This window comes from Geotrypetes seraphini, chromosome 8 (genome assembly GCF_902459505.1).
Source record: "Geotrypetes seraphini chromosome 8, aGeoSer1.1, whole genome shotgun sequence".
NCBI lineage: Eukaryota > Metazoa > Chordata > Amphibia > Gymnophiona > Dermophiidae > Geotrypetes > Geotrypetes seraphini.
In genome coordinates this window covers 77772989-77792660 of record NC_047091.1, presented here as the reverse complement: position 1 = coordinate 77792660, position 19672 = coordinate 77772989, and the positions used below count along the sequence as shown (strand labels likewise).

The 19672-nt window shown below is 47.5% G+C and overlaps 1 protein-coding gene across 1 annotated transcript in view; it reads left to right on the top strand.

Moving 5' to 3' along the window:
* The first annotated feature begins 1207 nt into the window (after window positions 1–1207).
* The window catches only part of LOC117365465, a 34524-nt gene continuing 16059 nt past the window's right edge, over window positions 1208–19672 (top strand). The window contains exons 1-3 of the mRNA XM_033955942.1: window positions 1208–1306; window positions 2036–2324; window positions 4722–5293. Coding sequence (XP_033811833.1) covers window positions 1208–1306; window positions 2036–2324; window positions 4722–5293 — 960 coding nt within the window. The remainder of the gene's footprint in view (window positions 1307–2035; window positions 2325–4721; window positions 5294–19672) is intronic.

Sequence of the window (19672 nt, the reverse complement as noted above, 5' to 3'; positions counted from 1 at the left end):
GAACATTGGAGAATACTGGAGAAATGAAATAATACACACAGACTATGATGTAGAACAGCTTCATTTTCTTTAGAAAAGGCTTGAGAATGGACTAAGTACAAGCTCCAGGTTTTCTTCCACTGTATTGTGGGATAATACAGATTTTAGTAACTGAAAGTGTAATATGGATTCATTTATGTTTAACATATGTATTAAATTCTTTTTGAGATAGCTAATTTGGTTAATTGTACCCTGCTATGTAGTGTTGGTATACCAATGAATATGTATGAGATCTATTTGCCTACACTGCTTTCAATGCATATTCATTAGGGAAATCCTGAAAACCTGACTGGATTCCGGCCCTCGAGGACTGGAGTTGCCCACCCCTGGGCTAGAGCATAAGACTCCTGCTATTCTGGAGTCTGAAGAAATGGTGGAATTGTGTTCCAGGTCATTCCCCCAGAAATTAAGCCATGTCAGGAAGAGATAGGTAGAAGATCAAGGGTGTGTTTTTTTTCTGAAGAGCTTTTGATGGACAGTTGTTGAAACCTTACCCAGGTGTTAGAGAAATTTGGCAAGATTTACATTCCTGCTCTCATATGTTTCAGAACGTGATAAAGACTGGATTCTGAAACTGTACTTTAGGAATCATCAGAAAATGTTTCGGGGGGGAGGGGCAGAGTATATGGCTGTTTCCTAATGTGTTATTATGCAGTCTAAAAGATGTCAGTTTCTCTCCATGCACCAGGAGGCTTTAACTTTTCAGGCTTTTTTTTTTACTTATTTTCCTTGAAACTATGCAATATAGTTTATTATGAGAGTATCCCTGTATCTTTTATGAGGAATTTCTTGGATAAGAAGCATAGTGTGCATGTGATGTTAGCAGTGATGTTCAAAGTACTTATTGTCATAGTTTATAATCCGCCTTTATCCGAGGCAGAGAAAGAGTAGCCCAAGAGCCCGTCTCGAAGGGCGTAGGATAACACGGGGCTGGGAGCCCCGTGTTGCCCTCGAGTCAGGCGAAGGGTTAGTGGGGGAGAAAAATGATCGGGTTGCTAGGAGCACATCGGGAAACATGGTGCGTGATAGGTTAGGAGTGGAAGGGGCGGAGACATAGGAGGTTACAAAGCCGGGACTCTGGAGGACTGGGTTCTTTTCTGGTCCTCCAGGGCGGTTTTTCGGTCTTTCTAGCAGTTGTTGAGGCGACTTTTGGCGGTTAGAGGTCGGGATGGAGTCGGAAGGTGGTGTCGCTGATGGAGACGCAGGGGTTTTGGCGGAAATTTCGTTACTGGCCGGAGACTCGTTTTCGGAGGACACAGACGAGCAGGTGGGTCGGGATCCAGGGGTAGAGCGAGTTCGTCCGGCGCGCCGATCCAAGGAAGTTGCACTGTCGGCGCTGGCGGGTGCGGGTGTCTTGGGGACGCGAGGGGGGAGGTCTGGAGCGTCAGTTTCGGCGGTTAAGGCAGGGCGCAAGTCGGGAACGTCGAGCAGCTCTGTTCGAGCCGTTTCGGCAGGCCGCAGCTCGGGTACCTCGTGTGGGGGCGGGGCGTCAGCGACGGTTGCTTTGCCTATTACAACCAGTCCTGCTACTGTTTCGCCGCGACTTTCGGGCAGGGGGGGGGCTGAGGCAGGGGAGAGTCAGTCCTCTGCTTTTCCGAATTTGGAAGTGGGGTCTGAGCAGTTGAGGGTTGAGCCTGGGGCTGGGATGCAGCAGGTTTCTGGCGGGTTGCCGACTAGTGGGTCCCCTAGTATGGTAGGTTTGGGCAGGGGGGTGGATTGCATGGGTTTTGGGTCGGTTCCGGTAGCGGGGCCATCTGGAGCGTGGTCTGGGGTTTTTCCTGGAGGATGGGGTCCTGGATGGGGTTCTCCGGGTTGGGGGCAGGGTTCTGTGGTTAGTGGAGTAGGACCTTCTGCTTCTCATTGGGGAGGGAGTCCAGGTCCAGTAGCCTTGGGCTTTATGCCCGCGGGCACCTATGGCTCGGGTTGGGGAGTTCCTGTGGGTATGCCGGGAGGTGTTTTGCCTGGTCCTGCCTCTCTTTTTACTTGGTCTCCACAGGTGCCTTCCTTTTTCCCTGGTGGTCGGGAAGTTGGAGCTTTGGATGTCGGCGGAGCTGGAGTGGCGGAACGACCTAGTGTATCCGGTTCGGAGCGCAGTTCGGCGCTCGGTGGAGTTGTGGCTGCTGGCGGCGGCGTCACCGGTTCTCCTCTTCTCTCCTCTACTTTACCTGGGGTTGCTGTTCATGGCGTCTCGGCTTCCACTTCTGGTATTGCAGCACCGGCGGGGGCTGCTGCCAGTGGCGTCTCAGCGGTCCGAAGTACTGATCCTGGATCGTCTTCTTCTCAGGGTAATGTGGCGCCTGGGCAGGTTGCTCTTGCGGGGAGGGCGAAGGGTAAGAAAGGAAAACGTCGGCGCCAGCGCCGTGCGTCGTCTTCCTCGTCGTCGGGGTCCTCTTCGTCCGATTCGTCCACTTCATCGTCTTCGTCCGCTGGTCGTGTTGGCGGGTGTGAGGCTTCAGCGGGCGGGGTGGGTGGCGTTTCTGCGGGTGGTGTTCGGGGTACACCTGCGTTGGTGGCTCTTACCGAACTTTGGGAGAAGGTGCCTAGAGTATTGCGTCGAAAAATCCGTCGACGGTCTTGTTTGGATATATTTCGCCTCATGGAAGGCAGGGCGCAGAGGCGGGGTCATAAAAAATCCAAAAAGGATCGCAAGGAGGTAAAATCCTTTCCGGTTGCCCGGTCTATTCTTAATTGGATGAGGGCTTTTTTGAGACTGGCGAGCGTGTGGGGGCGCGCTAATCCGCAGGAGTATGGCTTATTATTGTCTTATGCGGATACAGTCCTTGATGCATATCAGCGGTTCGGTGGTTGGGCTTGGTTAAATTATGATGAGGCGTTTCGGGACAAAATGGAGGAAAACAAGTTCATGTCCTGGGGCACTCAGGACGTGAACTTGTGGCTTACTCATATGGCTTCCAAACCTCAGGCGGGTCCGTCGGGACGAGTGGGTGCGGGGACAGTTGGCGGTGGGCGGCCCTTTCGTGGGGGTGGGGGGGGAGGATCTATGCCGAGTTCCGACGTGTGTTGGAAATTTAACAAGTCCTCCTGCCCCTTTTCGGACTGTAAGTTTCGACATGCATGTTCCGTCTGTAGTCAGTCCCATTCAGCCCTTAAATGTCCTAAGCGGAGTGGTATCCCAGCGGGACCGGTTGGGAAGTAATGGTGGTCAGTGGTTGCCGACTCCTATACGGGTGGCGGACATGCGTTTTTGGCTTGAGAGGTATCATCCGCGGGAATCGGCTGTCTTCTTGGAATCGGGTTTTACGTCTGGTTTTGTTATCCCTTTTCAAGGTTCTATGGTTGGGGGGAGAGTTCAAAATGCTTCTTCGGTTTCCCAGTTACGGGAGGTGGTGCGGGTCAAATTGTTGGAGGAATTGAACTTGGGTCGTATTGCGGGGCCATTTAGTGACCCCCCTTTTTCTCAGATGATCATATCTCCGTTGGCGGTTATTCCTAAGAAGGTACCGGGTCAGTTTCGTCTTATACACAATTTGTCTCGACCACTAGGTCTTTCGGTTAATGACGGTATTCCGCGAGATATTTGTTCAGTCCGTTATGCGTCCTTGGATATTGCATTGAGGCACATAGTTGCGGCTGGGCGCGGAGCTCTTTTGGCGAAGGTGGATATCGAATCGGCTTTTCGGTTGTTGCCGATTCATCCCCAGTCTTTTCCTTTATTGGGTTTTCGTTTTGAAGGTTCTTATTTTTATGATCGCTGTTTGCCGATGGGTTGCTCAATTTCTTGTGCATATTTCGAGAAGTTTAGTACTTTTCTGCATTGGGTGTTGGTACAGCAGGTGGGTTTACACTCGGTAGTTCATTATTTGGATGATTTTTTGTTTGTGGGAGCTGGTCATAGTAATGATTGTGAGCGTTTGAAAAGGACTTTCGAGGACATAGCAGCGTCTTTTGGTGTTCCTTTGGCACGGGATAAGTCCGAAGGTCCTGTTTCTTCTCTAGTGTTTTTAGGGATTGAATTGGATGCTGATGCTATGGTGACTCGGCTTCCAGCGGAAAAGGTACAGCAATTGCTTTCGCGTATTGAACAAGTGCTTTCAGCCCCAAAATCGACATTACAGGCGGTTCAATCGTTGTTGGGTTCCCTTAACTTCGCATGTCGAGTTTTGCCTATGGGTCGGCCTTTTTCTCGTCGTTTGGCCGCTGCTACTTCGGGCGTGCGAGACCGGAGGCATTTTTTACGGCTCTCGGGAGGTGTGCGTGCGGATCTTCGTATGTGGGCTCTTTTTCTCCGAGATTTCAATGGAACGCTTCCCATGCAACTGCCTGAGGTGAGCAGTAAGGATTTGGCTTTGTATTCAGATGCGGCAGGTGGGGTAGGTTTCGGGTTATTCTGTGGTGGGGATTGGTGTGCAGAGCGTTGGCCCGACGCGTGGGTAGCATCTGGTATTACGAGAAACATTACCTTATTGGAATTGTTCCCACTGGTTGTGGCATGCGAATTGTGGGCAGAAGTATTTCGCAATCGGCGTGTAGTTTTTTGGTGCGATAATTTGGGGGTAGTGGAGGTTGTGAATCGGCATGCTGCGCGTTGTTTGGCAGTGAATTCTTTGATACGTGAGTTAGTGCTGTGCTGCTTGCGCTTAAATTTATATGTGCGGGCGCGTCATGTTCCGGGTTTACAAAATGGTATTGCTGACTCCTTGTCTCGTTTTAATTTTTTGCAGTTTCGGCGGTTGGCGCCAGAAGCTCGAGCAGAGGGTTTGCCGATGCCAGCTCATTTATGGACCCTGGTCAAGAAGGAATCTGGGAGATGCTCCGCTTGTCAGTAGCTGCGTCCACATGGTCACATTATAACTTGGGATTTCGGACAGTAGCGGCGTTTTTGGCCGCTCGTGGTTGGTGCCCGGGTGACGTGTCGGAATCGTTATTGGCGGACTTTGTGTTGTCGTCTTTTCGGGCTCAGGTGTCTCGTGGAGTCGTGCGTGGCCGTTTAGCCGGCTTTGCTTTCTTTTGTAGGGCTTTAGGGTGGGCTTGCCCGATGTCTTGTTTTCTAGTACAGCGTATGCTGAGAGCCATGCATCGCGTTCACCCTTCTCTTCCTGATTCTCGCTTGCCTATCACTCATGAGCTTTTGCTGCGGTTGCTAGAGGCTTTGTCAGTTGTTGCCAGTTCGGCCTATGAGGCTGGCTTGTTCCGGGCCGCTTTTGTCACAGCCTTTTTTGGCGCTCTGCGAGTGAGTGAGTTATTGGTGTGTCCCTCGGCGCGTTTAGGTTTTCGTGGGCTTTTGGTTTCTCATGTAAGTTTTCACGAAACGACTGTGCGGCTTCACATTGTCAGTTCTAAGACAGATCAGTTGGCCGTTGGTCATTGGGTGGTTCTGCATGCGGTAGCAGGTTGTAGTTCTTGTCCCGTTACTTGTTTACGGGCTTATCTAGCGGTGCGTCCGCTAGAGGGTGACATTTTGTTTGTACATAAAAATGGCTCTCCGCTTACGCGCTATCAATTTCAGGCGGTGTTGCGTTTGGCTTTGGGGCGCTGTGGTGAGGACCCGAGTTCTTATGGGACTCATTCCTTTCGAATTGGTGCGGCCACTAGTGCTAGCATTGCAGGCATGTCTGGGGAGGGTATTCAGCGTTTGGGACGTTGGGTTTCAGACGCATTTCGGGGTTATATTCGTCGCGGGGGTCCCGGATCGATGTTGGGCAGTAGGAGGGGAGCTCATTCATTGTTTTAGGGGAGGCTTGCTCCTTCTGTTTCGGTGTGTAGTCATTTTGTTTTTTGTATTGCAGATTCCAGTGGCTGCAGTTTCTCCTTGTGGATCGTTGGTCACTCCTTCGTTCACTGGGCGGCAGAGCGGGCGTTGATTCGCCCCGGTGGTCGTCATCTTGGTCTGGGTCAGCGGGGCCTTCGTGTTTCCTGGTGGGGCCAACGCGGGATGCGATGGAGTCAACTGCTGTTGCTGATGGAGCGTCTCAGAGCTCGACCCAGTCATCCGGACATGTTACTTATTCATTTAGGGGGAAATGATGTGGATTCTTGCTCGGGGAAGGATTTTATTAACACCATTAAGGACGATTTACGGGTTGTATTGGATTGGTTCCCTAGTGTTTTGTTAATTTGGTCGGATATTATACCGCGCCCTCGTTGTCTAGCGTCACGTCGTTGGACACGAGGGTTGGCGAAGCTTAACAGACAGGTGGGTAAATGGGTTATGGGTCAGGGAGGGTTGCAGTTGTTGCATGACTGGGTGGATGTTTCGTGTACCGGGTTGTTTCATAGAGATGGGGTTCATCTGTCGGCGGTGGGTTGGGATCTCCTACTTGATGACTTTGCATCGGGTTGTGAGCGAGTTTTGGCTTCGCGGTGAGAGTCGCAGCTCCCTTGGGGGGGGGGGGGGCCTGTAAGTATACAGTCCTGTGGCGGATCTCCCGAGCTACTTGGTGCTGGGGCTCATCCGGCGATGAGTGGAGGACCGGCTGGGAGCCGTGTCTTGGGGGATATTGACATGGTTAAAGGGGCATGAGGTAATGCCACCCCTCGGACTCTTGCTGTTTATGGCGGGGTTGGGGGCCATTTATGGATGGTTACACCGGGTAGCTCGGGAGGAGCTGGCAGATTTTGTTATATGAAGTTACTGTGTTAAAGATGTTAATTTATGCAAATAAATTTGGTTTATATTTTATATTTACTAATAAATGGAGCTGCGGCTAAATTCCAAACTGGTGTGGTTTCAGTTATTGTTTCTTAGGATAAGGGGAAGTAGGGTTGGGGGGGGGGGGAAGACAATAGGGGCTCTCCAGATCCCGCTGTTAAGAGTAGCCCAAGAGCCCGTCTCGAAGGGCGTAGGATAACACGGGGCTGGGAGCCCCGTGTTGCCCTCGAGTCAGGCGAAGGGTTAGTGGGGGAGAAAAATGATCGGGTTGCTAGGAGCACATCGGGAAACATGGTGTGTGATAGGTTAGGAGTGGAAGGGGCGGAGACATAGGAGGTTACAAAGCCGGGACTCTGGAGGACTGGGTTCTTTTCTGGTCCTCCAGGGCGGTTTTTCCCCTCCCACCCACCCTCTGGTAGTGGCTTTTGTAGCTCGGGTAGGCGGATCTCCCGAGCTACTGGGTGCTGGGGCTCATCCGGCGATGAGTGGAGGACCGGCTGGGAGCCGTGTCTTGGGGGATATTGACATGGTTAAAGGGGCATGAGGTAATGCCACCCCTCGGACTCTTGCTGTTTATGGCGGGGTTGGGGGCCATTTATGGATGGTTACACCGGGTAGCTCGGGAGGAGCTGGCAGATTTTGTTATATGAAGTTACTGTGTTAAAGATGTTAATTTATGCAAATAAATTTGGTTTATATTTTATATTTACTAATAAATGGAGCTGCGGCTAAATTCCAAACTGGTGTGGTTTCAGTTATTGTTTCTTAGGATAAGGGGAAGTAGGGTTGGGGGGGGGGGAAGACAATAGGGGCTCTCCAGATCCCGCTGTTATAAAAAAACATGCATAATAAAATATACAGACATAAACAAAAAACAATGTCAAAACAAATGCTACAGATTGCCAAGATACCTGAGCAAAGTACTTAAAGTAAAAATACATATATTTTTCAGTATTTAAGTAAAAGTACAATGAAGAACACATTAGAAAATTTACTTAAGTAAAAATAAAGATGTTATTGTCTAGTAATTTTGAGTAAAAAGTAAAAATATCATATTCAATGAATACGATTGTTAATGTTTTTATCCCAACAATTTGTTTGCTCTACAATTCAATTCACTTTGCCTTTAGCAAAACTAGTGTGTTTGTGAGTCTGTTAAACCAGCGCAGCTAAAAATGTGTTACATGCAGATCTGCCCTGCACCATATTCTATAACATGCATGCCTATAGTTCATAACAAGCAATTCCAAAAGGGGTGTGAGCGTGGGCAGGGCATGGGTGTGTCAGGGGGTGCCATAGAATACATGCATTTCTACACCTAACGGCCATTAGTTGGGCACAAGAACTTACACCAGCCTTTGGCAGATGTAAACGCTGGCAACAAAAGTTAGGCACAAACCTCCAGATTGAATATATGGAACAGAAAATTATGCATGCAAATATAGGCGCACACCCAATTAGCATGCACAACTAACCAACCAATTAGCGCAGATAATTGAGTGCTGGTTGGCAATAATTAGAATTTACTCAAGTATCATATTACATGCTATTCTATAAAGATGTGAGCATAAGTTCTTGTGTGTGGGTTCTCAAAAGGTATGGGCATGGGTGGGGCGTGGCCATTCCAGGAATTTGCATACAGTGTTATAGAATATGCCAGATACATGCCTATTTTAGACAATGGGATTTACACCAGGTTTCAGTGGGTGTAAATCTTCACGCAAGGCACAACATGGATAGAATAACAGTGCTCATTTTTTGGTGCCAATTTTTCAGATACAGAATTTGGTCCAAAATGCAAACTAGGCTAGTATTCTAGAAAGGCTGTTCCATGTAGAGTGCCCTTTACAAAATATTAGCATAGCGTGGATAATACCAATGCCTAACCTTGGGCAACATTTATTGAATCCACCCCAATGTGATTTTCACCAGGTGTAGAGTTGTGTGTGATTTTTTATCCATTAGAGGATCTAACGCCAAATTAAATCACTTCTATAAGAAGTGGCAGGGAGCTGTCCTTCAGCAAAATCTCTGCCAAAGATATTTTTAAAAGGTAAGAGAATCTGAGCACTTTGCACCTCCCATTTGCCAACTTCTATGACTTGTGAAAATTTCAACGTGTTTCCTGCACTAACACGAAATCAGCCTCCTGTTTATAAAAATATGTTAGAAGCTTCTTCCTTTTAATCAGATTGTTAATCCCTTTTACATTCGAGGTAAGAACTTTACTTTCATTATAGCATGAAAGCTTTGTCTGATATTGAAATCCTTATTCTAATCATCAAAGGAGGAAGATGTGCATCAACAGAATAACTGAAAGAACAGCCATCTGGAACATAATGTCCCTGATACCCATAACCCAATGTACATGACCCTCTGAGCATCCACATAAGACAGGCTTTGACTTTGTTACATCTGGTTTATTGAACCCAGCTCACGCCTCAGGTGTGTCTTAACAAATAAAAGCCTAAGCCTTCAAGATTAAACCCATACAGTTCCAGTTACAATTAAAGCATTTGCGCTGTTTATACACAGCTATGTAAGTCACTAAATGCTGCGTTATCCATTAGTATGAGGGCTTTCAAAACTGCATTTTCTATAAAGTTGCACACACAAATTTCCAACTAGCACGCAAACCATGGGTGTGCAAATTATAGAATAGTGCCAGTTCTGCATCTAACTAACCCCCGCCCCCCTTTCTACAAAACCTTGGAAGAGGTTTTTAGTGCTGGCTGGCACGCTGAATGTGCTGCGCTGCTCCGACAGTCATAAAGTTCCTATGAGCGTCAGAGCAGTGCCGAACATTCAGCATGAAGGGGGGGGGGTAAAATGTTAAATTAGGCACCAATTGGCATTAAGTACCATTAAATGCCATTAATTAGTGCAAATTTAGCTGAGCCACCCATTCCCCCATCCTTTTGTTCTTTCCATTTTTCGTTCTTTTCTATCCAAATATTGTAGTTCCTCCCGTCTCCTCTCGTTTCAGTATGCCTTGTCTTTTTTGTTAGTCCTTTGACTGTCGTTTTTCATATGTTGTTTTGCCATTCCCCTTTTTTTTTTTTACTATTTTATTATATTGTAAAACCGCTTTGAATTTTGATAAGGCGGTATATCAAATTTTAATAAACTATGAAACTAATTGACATTAATTTGTAGTTATATGTGGAACTGCACTTATGGACTACAGTGCTCCCCTGGTCATTCGCGGTCGGTGATTCGTGGTCCCAGTCATTCGCGGTATTTTCTGACCGTGAATGACCATGCAGAAGAGAGCAGCCAGAGAGGCAGGAGAGAGCAGCCTGAGCGCCGGCGAGTGAAGGAAATCACTCGTGGTATGCTCCGACCCAGTGGCGTACCAAGGGGAGGGAAGGGGGGCGGTCTGCCCCGGGTGCACGGCTTGGGGAGGTGCACAGCAGGCCAGGTCTGGGTCCTCCTGCCCTTCCTTTCCCCCGGCCGTGCCGCTACAATCCTACCTCCCCCCGCCGACAAGAAGTCTTTCCGACGTCAATTCTGACGTCGGAGAGGATGTTCCGGGCCAGCCAGGCAGTGATTGGCTGGCCCGGAATGTCCTCTCCAATGTCAGAATTGACATCGTAAAGACTTCTTGTCGGCTGGGGGAGGTAAGATTGCAGGCGCGGACCGGGGTAAAGGAAGGTGAGAGGCGCTTTTTTTTTTTCCACTTCAGGGAGGGCAGGATGTAGGCAGGCAAGCTGGCTGGCTTTAGCGCAGCAGGGAGGGAGGGAGATAGGTAGACAGGCAGGCTGAATTTGGGGTGGCCAAAATATGGAAGGTAATGGGGGGACATAAGAAGGAGGCACTGGGGGCACTAAGGACACAGGATGGAGGCACTGGGGGCACTATGGACACAAGACGGAGGCACTGGGGGCACCATGGACACAGGAAGGAGGCACTGGGGGCACCATGGACACGGGACGGAGGCACTGGGGGCACATATGGACACGGGAAGGAGGCACTGGGGGCACTATGGAAATGTGAAGGAGGCACTGGGGGCACTATGGACACAGGAAGAAGGCACTGGGGGCACTATGGACATGGGAAGGAAGGAGGGAGGGAATAGAAAGGGACAATTGTTGGGCCTGAGTGCAGAAAGAAAGAAAGGATACACAGTCAATTATAGATGTCCCCTTTTGATGAAAAAAATAAATGGTCACGTTATCTCTGACTTACTTTCTCTGCAGCAGAGTCGGCAGCCGTGCTGAGGTGCAGATAGGTCCCGCGCTGACTCGTCTGCCGGCTCTGCTCCGGAAGAAGTAAGTTACATCGGAGGGGATGGACCCGGCAGATGCAGTTATTGAGGGACTTTGCCACAACTCCCTGCGTCTGCCGGGTCCACCCCCTCCGACGTAACTTACTTCTTCTGGAGCAGAGTCAGCAGACGAGTCAGCGCAGGACCTTCCAGCATATGGCTGCTGAGTCCGCTCCAGAGCATATACATCGGAGTGGGGTGGACTGGCAGCTGGCAGCTACAATCATCGTGGGGCCTTGCTGCATGAAGGGAGAGAAAGGAGCAGGATTGCTGGAATGGAAGATTGGTGGAGGGAAAGAAAGGGGGCAGGGTGGTATGGAAGGGTGGTGCTGATAGAACTGATGTACAGAGAAAGGGGAGAGACATAAGGGGGAAGGATATTGGAGGGAGAGAAATGTGGCAGATGCTGATTGAAGAGAGGTGGTTGGCGAGAGAAAGGGCAGACATTGGATGGTAGTGGGGAGCCTATGCTGGATGGAAGTGCAAATGGGAGAGATAAGGGAGCAAATGCGGGAAGGAAATGGGAGGAGAGAAAGAGGGGAGCAGACGCTGGCTGGAAGTGGACAGAGAGAGGATAAGGTACTAGATGGAAGGGTTGGAGAAAGAGGATACATGATGGAAGGAGGGGATAAATAAAATGAGGGCACATGATGGGGAGAAAAGGACTGAGTTAGGGAAACACTGGAGGGGTGAGGGAAAGAGGTGGCAAGCTTTAGGTAGACAGTAAAAAAGGACATTGATGAGAGGGTAGTAAAAACGTAATCTAGACAGATGCAAGAAAATAAATTGAAAAGGAAAATGAGGGAAAAAAGGGAAAGGGATTGCAGAGGAGAGGTGTGGGAGAGGGAAGGAGAGGAGAGAGATGCCAGACCAATGGGGATGAAAGGAGAGATGGAAGGGGCATAGAAAGAGAGAAGATGCCATATAGGGGAAGAGAGACAGCAGACAGTGGATGGAAGGAAGAGAGTTACAAGAAGACGAGGAAAGCAGAAACCACAGAAGACAAAGGTAGAAAAAAAATTTCTATTTATTGCTTTAGGAGACATGTGTCACTGTTTCTGTGGTGCACTGTATGCAGAGTCCAGCTTCTTACTGGTTCAGTTTAACCTTTGTCTATGTATTTCTATTTTATCCCCCCTTTTACAAAACTGTGGAGCATTTTTTAGCACCTGCCGTGGTGGTAGCAGCTCTGATTCTCAGAATTCTATGAGCGTCAGAGCTGTTACCACCGTGGCTAAAATCCACACTACAGTTTTGTAAAAGAGGGAGGGGTTAGTTTGTGATGACATATTCCATACTAGGCGAAGATGTTTTCTGTGTTCTGTGTGTTCGAAAGACATGGTTTTTTGTTAGGATTGACTGCAGGATTGATCTGTACTAGTCTGGCTTGTTTAGTTTTACAATGGGTGTATTGATGTACTGCTCACTGCAGTATGTAAGATGCTGCCTTTTCCTAGGTACTCATGTATGACATGTGGCTTGTTACTAGAAATCATGTTTTTCGTACAGATAGGGGGGTGTCAAAAAATGATGGGCCCTGGGTGTCACATATGCTAGGTATGCCACTTCTCCGACCGCCTCTTCCTGCACTAAAGTCAGGCCTCACCAATCAGGAGCTGCTTTGACACACAGCTCCTGATTGGTGAGGCCCGACTTTAGTGCAGGAAGAGGTGGTCAGAGCATATCACGAGTGATTTCCTTCACTCGCCGGCGCTCCGGCTGCTCTCTCCAGTTGTCCTCTCCTGTCTCCCCCGGTAAAAACTGTATTGAGGTTTTTCAAGATTCGCAGGGGTTCATGGAACGGAACCCCCGCAAATATCGGGGGAGTACTGTATTCTATAAATATAACATCTAAAATCTATAGCACATAACTCCAAAAGGGGTGTGCCAATGGGCAGGTTAGGGGCATGTCCCAAAATTGTGTGCATAAATTATAGAACACTATGAATTATGTGCACAACTGCCAACTTTAGATGCCAGCATTTACACCGGCCTATGACATGGCATAAGTGCTTGTATCTAAAGTTATACAAGACAAAAAATCACCCCTCAGGAATAACACAATGACATAGGGCTAGATTCACTAAGCCCACCGATCAAGTCCCGACCACTTAGTGACCCAATTTTCCTCCAACCTGATTCACTAATCTCTGTCCCAATCATCCTCTGATCCGAGCATGCAAATGAGGGGGAACAGCATTCAAATGTAGGCAGGCAGCGATTCACTAAAAAAAATGAGGGACACCTACTTTGCTGACCGTTCAAAAATAAGCGACTGCTGAGGACCAGTTGCTCTGGTCCTTTACGACTACCCTGCCTTCTGCCGCCCTGCTCTCTGCCCTGCTTCTCTGCTCTCTGCCCTGACTCTCCTGCCCTTCCCCGCAGTGCAAGCCTGTGGTTTTAGCCCACAGGTTAAAACCCCGGGCTCGAAAGTGAAGTTAAAAGAAAAAAAAATTACTGCTTTTGTAAGCATGCGCAGACCAGCTACAGGCAAAGAAGATGGTCTGCGCATGCTTCAGGATCACTCACTAGTGATCCGTGTGGTCAGAGGGGGGCGTTCCTCCGATCACCCCCATTCAAGTACCAACCCATTGTGGATCAGTCGGCTTGCCGCGGATCGGCCACAGATCGGGCACAATCGGCAGGTTAGTGAATCTAGCCCTAAATATTTCTTCATAGGCTTCAGCGGTGCCCGATTCACTGGAGGGCTGAGCAGGGCGGCAAAAAGGCAGGAGAATCGAGGCTGAGCAGGGCGGCAAAAAGGCAGGAGAATCGGGGCTGAGCAGGGTGGCATGATCAGTAGAATCAGGGCTGAGAGCAGGGTTTTTGCAAAAGCAACTGGTCCTCAGCAGTCGCTTGTTTTTGGATCAGCCAGCCCAGTCGGTATGCCTGAATTTTGTTAGTGAATCATGTCCTTCCTACTTTGCATGACATTTCCCCTCATTTGCATGCATGGATCAGAATTGTATCGGCACAGAATTTAATGAATTGGGTCGGAGGAAAATCGAGTCACAAAGGGGTAGAGCCAATGATTGAGATTTTGATTGATCTGGAATCTTGTCAGTTCACTGCCTGATTTCAAGATCTCTGAGGCTCCCTCCTATCTATATGTACTATCATTAGTTGAGGTGCTATCTTATGGTGTATTTTGGCTGAGACAGTTTAATATATACACCTACTTGTGTATTTGCATCATTGGTATTACCTCTGGTCTGACCCAGCAGAGGCACTGCTTATGTTCTTATGTTGGTGCATAGCGCCTAAAATTTTCATGCCTAACTTTTGAACTTCACTCTTGAATCTACTCCCAAATGGTCATGAAGCTCCTTCCTAACAATGAATGGGCCTGCAGACTTTGGGAGAGAGCAGGTTGCATTAGCATCTCTCATCTGGCCTCTGTTCTCAAGCCTGTCAATTTCTGGTTGTTACCCTGTTTCCCCGATGGTAAGACACTGTCTTATTTTTTTTGGAAGGCCAAAATATGCTCTAGGGCTTATTTTCGGGGGGATGCCTTATTTACCCATGAAGAAGACTACAGTACACAGTTATTGTTGAAAAAAAACAGAATTTTATTACGTTCGCGATAGGTACGTTCGCAATGCGTTCGTTGGAGGAAGAAAACGGTCGGCTGAAGAATCGGTCGGCCGAAAAATCGTACCGTGTATGGCCAGCTTTATCCATCATACCATATATTGTACCATTTAATGTCCCCAATGTTCTCCATCAGGGAAACACAGTAAAGAGATTATTCTGTAGTGCAGCATCAGAGGGGACTTGACAATGTGAAACCATTGTTTATATACCGTATGCATTTTAAACAGGCTTTATATACAGTAAGTGGTATTGCTCACAGCAAAAGAAACCTGTCTGCATGTCTCACTTTTGGATGTTCTGGCCGTGAACAAACTCCTGCAGTCTCCGTTAGGGAGGGATGAGGGAAGCTGCCTGTGTTTCCTTGCGCGGAGTCACGTGCGCGCGCTGCAGTCCTGTCACTTCCTCCTCTTCACTTCATGACGAGGCACGGCACGCAGCCATGGAGGCAAATACGGTAGACGGAGGGACCACACGGAGTCACCTAGAGAGTTGCGTGGGGACAGAAATCCCACCCGTCCCCGCCAAAGTCCCACCCGTCCCCACCCGTCCCCGTGAGGAATCCCACCCGTCCCCGTGAGGAATCCCTCCGTCCCCACCCGTCCCCGCGAGGAATCCCCTCCGTCCCCACCCGTCCATATAAACTTCAGAAATAGTTATTTCATTTAATTATGCTACTGAATTAAAGGCTCTGGTAGAAACCCATTTACAAATAAGCAAAAAGACTTTATTAATTTGAAAATATTAATTGGGAAGAATACATACTTTGCAAATGGGTTTCTACCAGAGCCTCTAATGTTTATAAATTTTTATCAACACAACTAATATACTACTTTATCCTGAAGCAAAATAAAAAAAAAAGAAATATAATTCTTTTCCTACCTTTGTTGCCTGGTTTCTGCTTTCCTCATGTTCTCATTCAATTCCTTCCATCCACTGTCTCTCTTCCTTCTGCATCTTCCATTTGCTCTGTTACTGTGCCTCTCTCTTTCTTCCCCCTTCCAAATTGGTCTGGCACCCATCTTCTTCTCTCCGCTCCCCCCATAGTCTGGCATCTGTCTTCTTCCCTGCCAGCGTCTTCTCCCTACTCTCTCTTCCCCATTTCCTTTCAGCGTCCTTCTCCCCCCTCTGTCTTCCACATGTGCTTTCAGTGTCCTTCTCCCCCCTCTGCTTCCCCATTTCCTTTCAGCGTCCTTCTCCCCCCATCTTCCCCATGTCCTGTCAGCGTCCTTCTCCCCCCTCTGTCTTCCACATGTGCTTTCAGCGTCCTTCTCCACCACCCCCGTCTTCCCCATGTCCTTTCAGCGTCCTTCTCCACCCCTTTGTCTTCCCCATGTGCTTTCAGCATCCTTCTCCCCCCTCTGTCTTCCACAAGTGCTTTCAGAGTCCTTCCCCCCCCCCGCCCTTCCCATGGCCTTTCAGCGTCCTTCTCCACCCCTTTGTCTTCCCCATGTCCTTTCAGCGTCCTTCTCCACCCCTTTGTCTTCCCCATGTGCTTTTCAGCATCCTTCTCCCCCCTCTGTCTTCCACAAGTGCTTTCAGAGTCTTTCCCCCCCCTCCTCCCATCTTCCCCATGGCCTTTCAGTGTCCTTCTCCCCACTCCTTCTCTACCGCCCCGTGTGCAGCACAGCCGGCCAGGTCTCCTTACTTTTGTGGCACTTCCCCGACCGACTGACAACAGCCCCGGTCCGACAAACCTCCCTGCCCTTAACTGCGAATCTAAATTACCTTATTACAGCTGCTGTAAGAAGATAATTTAGATTCGCGGCTACAGGGCAGGGAGGATTGTCGGACCGGGGCTGTTGTCGGTCGGTCGGGGAAGTGCCACAAAAGTAAGGGGACCTGGCCGGCTGTGCTGCAACCGGGGCGGGGTGTGGCGGGGCGGACCGCCCCCTCCCTTGGTAGCCACTCGAACCGTGAGGCTACTCTCCTCCTTACCTGCACTGCCTGCAGCACAGAGCCAAACGGAAGTCTTCCCGACGTCAGCGCTGACGTCGGGAAGACTTCCATTCGGCTCTGTGCTGCAAGCAGAGAAGGTAGGGAGAAGAGCCGCGCGATGAGTACATCCAGCCCCGCAGGAACCCCGCGACCCTCGGAGGCGTCCCCACGGGATCCCTGCGACCCTAGGGGGCGTCCCCACGGGATCCCCGCGACCCTAGGGGCGTCCCCACGGGATCCCCGTGACCCAAAGGGTAAGCGCAGGTATCGGTGGGTGGCTTATTTGCGGGGGGGTGCCTTATTTTACATTTTTTTCTAAAAAGGGGGGGCTGTCTTATTTGATGGCCCTGCCTTATCATCGGGGAAACACGGTATGTGTCATCTAAGCCAATTTGGAGAAAATGGGCCATAATGAGCACCCACTTTTTTAAGATGATCCCAAAAAGAAAGCAGCATTTTCTCCCTCCATTGTGTTTGAGCACTGAAATTCAACAGAATGAGAATAGACAGTCCTTGGTATTTCAGAGGTGCTTCTGTTCTAGCTAGTCATCGCATGTTGAAACTAAACTATTTTGGCTACTATTTGTCTTGGTAACCAAATGCTACACCAATATGCAAAGCCATGGAAGCCAACTTTCCAGAATTATTAAGGATGCTAAACCCAACAGAAATTCTCTCTTCATGGACACAATATTGGGGGGTGCTCAAGAAACCACAGAGCTGGCTCCTGTGTGCAACGCAAACACTTTATTTTAAACAGTCGCTTGAAGTTCACATCCAAGAAGGATTCAAGACACCTTGAGGAAGACCTAGAATAAAAATGTTGTTTCTGTGCATTCTATTGTTCTGGGGCTTCTACAACTGCTTCAAGGTTTGGATTTGCTTGGCCTGGTGACAATGTCAATATCTCTTCTAAAGTTTCAATAAAAGATTGGACTGACGAAGACCCTAGCAGCCAGTAGTATGAAATGCCTGGCTGCACTCTGAAGGTCCATACAAAAATTTCTTACATATGTAGCCGCTATATGCTAAGCGGTGAACATATAGCTCTATATAAAGTTTGATAAGGTTTCAGTATCAGTAATTAGTACTTTGCATGTGTGGCATATGGTTCAGTACTAATCCAGTTGCAAGAAACTTGAGAATATCCTTTCTAAAACACTACTCCACATAAGATACAGAGGTGTGCAAAAGTCCTGCATTGTTTGACTTGTTTGATGCATTTTAAGCTATGTAACCATTTGTTATGCATTATCTTATTTAATTTTCCATTCTACTATCATATGTTCAGTTACTGTATATGTATATTTGATAAAGATGTGCCTTTAAATAAATTTAAATAAATTTTCAGTCCAGAGAAATGTTGTGGAACATTGGCAATGATAATATATTGTGCTCTTATGGCTGTATGATATTATGATTGCATGATATAGCTATATGATATTACTATTAGTTTTACTTTTATTTCTATAGTTAGCCCTGAAGAGGGCTGTTTTGTCCTGTCTACTGCTTTCAATATTTGATTGGCCAGCCTGTGCTCTTCCGGACAAATCGACACCTTTCGGGCATAGAGTGAACCAGCTTCATCAGATGCTTGTGGGTGATAATCCTATTCCAAGCGTCAGTTAATGACACAATCCACTCTTGCTTTGTTGTTAGCTGTTTTTTTTTTTTTTTTAATATAATAATAATAATAATTTATTTTCTTGTATACTGTCCAACCAATAGTTCTGGGCGGTTCACAATAGGAGAATACTGAGACATTTCAGCACATGGTACAGTTTCATAGAACACACTATCTACGTACAATCTAAAATTATATAATAAAAGTAATACAATTGTTAAAAAACATTCAAGTACAATATTAAAAATTATTAAAAAATTAAAACATACTATGACAATAAGAATAGAAACAAAAGACCTCATTTAAATATATCAAAATTAATATTCTTATTTGTCAAATAAATAGGTCTTTAATGATTTCCTAAATGTGAAGTATGAATTAGATTGAACAATCATCAGACTTAGCCAGGAGTTCATCTTCCCAGCTTAATACTCCAGTGACAGCTTGTACCACAGGTTCTCAATTGGATTGCAATCTGGTGGCTAAGTAGACCAATCAATTGTCTTCACTTCCTTCTTTCTCATCCATTTGAGGACGGTTTTTGCTCAATGACATGGTGCATTATCATCTTGAAAGAAGTAATCACCAGGAAACAAGTTCTCTACTGAAGGCAACATGCGTTTCTGTGGGATTTCAATGTACTTCACTGCATTCACCATGCCCTCTACAATATGAAGCCAACCAACACCAACCACATGCTGCCATACATCCCCATACCATGACCTTTGTAGGATGCTGAATTGACAGGTTGAGGTTTTCCTAGCTTTACACCCTCTCAAACCAAATTCCAGGCACCTAGGCCTCACTGTGCTTTTACTAATCATTGCTGAGTACTCATCCTGCCACTCTCACAGCAATGGAGGTGATGTCTTCTTCCTATTGCCAAGAGATGTGTGACTCAACACTCGATCTTGTCTGTAACTTGTCTTTCTTGGCCGACCTGAACTCTGTCTATCCTGTGTTCCTCCTGTCTCCTTCTTCTTCTGAAGTACCCTGATCACTGTATTTTGATTGCATCCCACCCTCTATGCAAGCTGCCTGCTGGAATACCCCTTTTCACCAAGAACCAGTAGTTGAACCTGGTTTTCCTCCGATGAGAACTGAAATTTGGACTTCATTGCTATTGACGTTGCTGGTCAATCAGTGTGAATGATACATTTGCAGGAATCCCAGAAATGTGTACTTCCCACCAAGTAGTGAAGCTTAATGCTGATTGGCTGCAAAAATATCACGTCTGATTTGCTGCAAATGCAACACTGCTGATTGGCGAATTTCAATTCAGTTTTCACACAAACTCTTATTCCTGAATTCAAAATCATTCTGATCAATCTGATGTAACTGAATAGTCACAGTTATCAAGGAAGTACCAGAAATTGCGTGAAATTACGTGGAATTATACTTTTCAGACAAAATTATGTTCAGTTAGTATGTTAACTGAGTCTCAAATAACTAAATATTCAAATTTCACCATGTGATGCAGGACTTTTGCACACTGCTGTAGAATTTTGTTTCTACAGATTGGCACTTGAGGGAAATCGCACGCTGGCACTGGCTCTTCAACTACAGTGGCAAAATAATGCTCAGAATTTAGGTTGGTTGGACT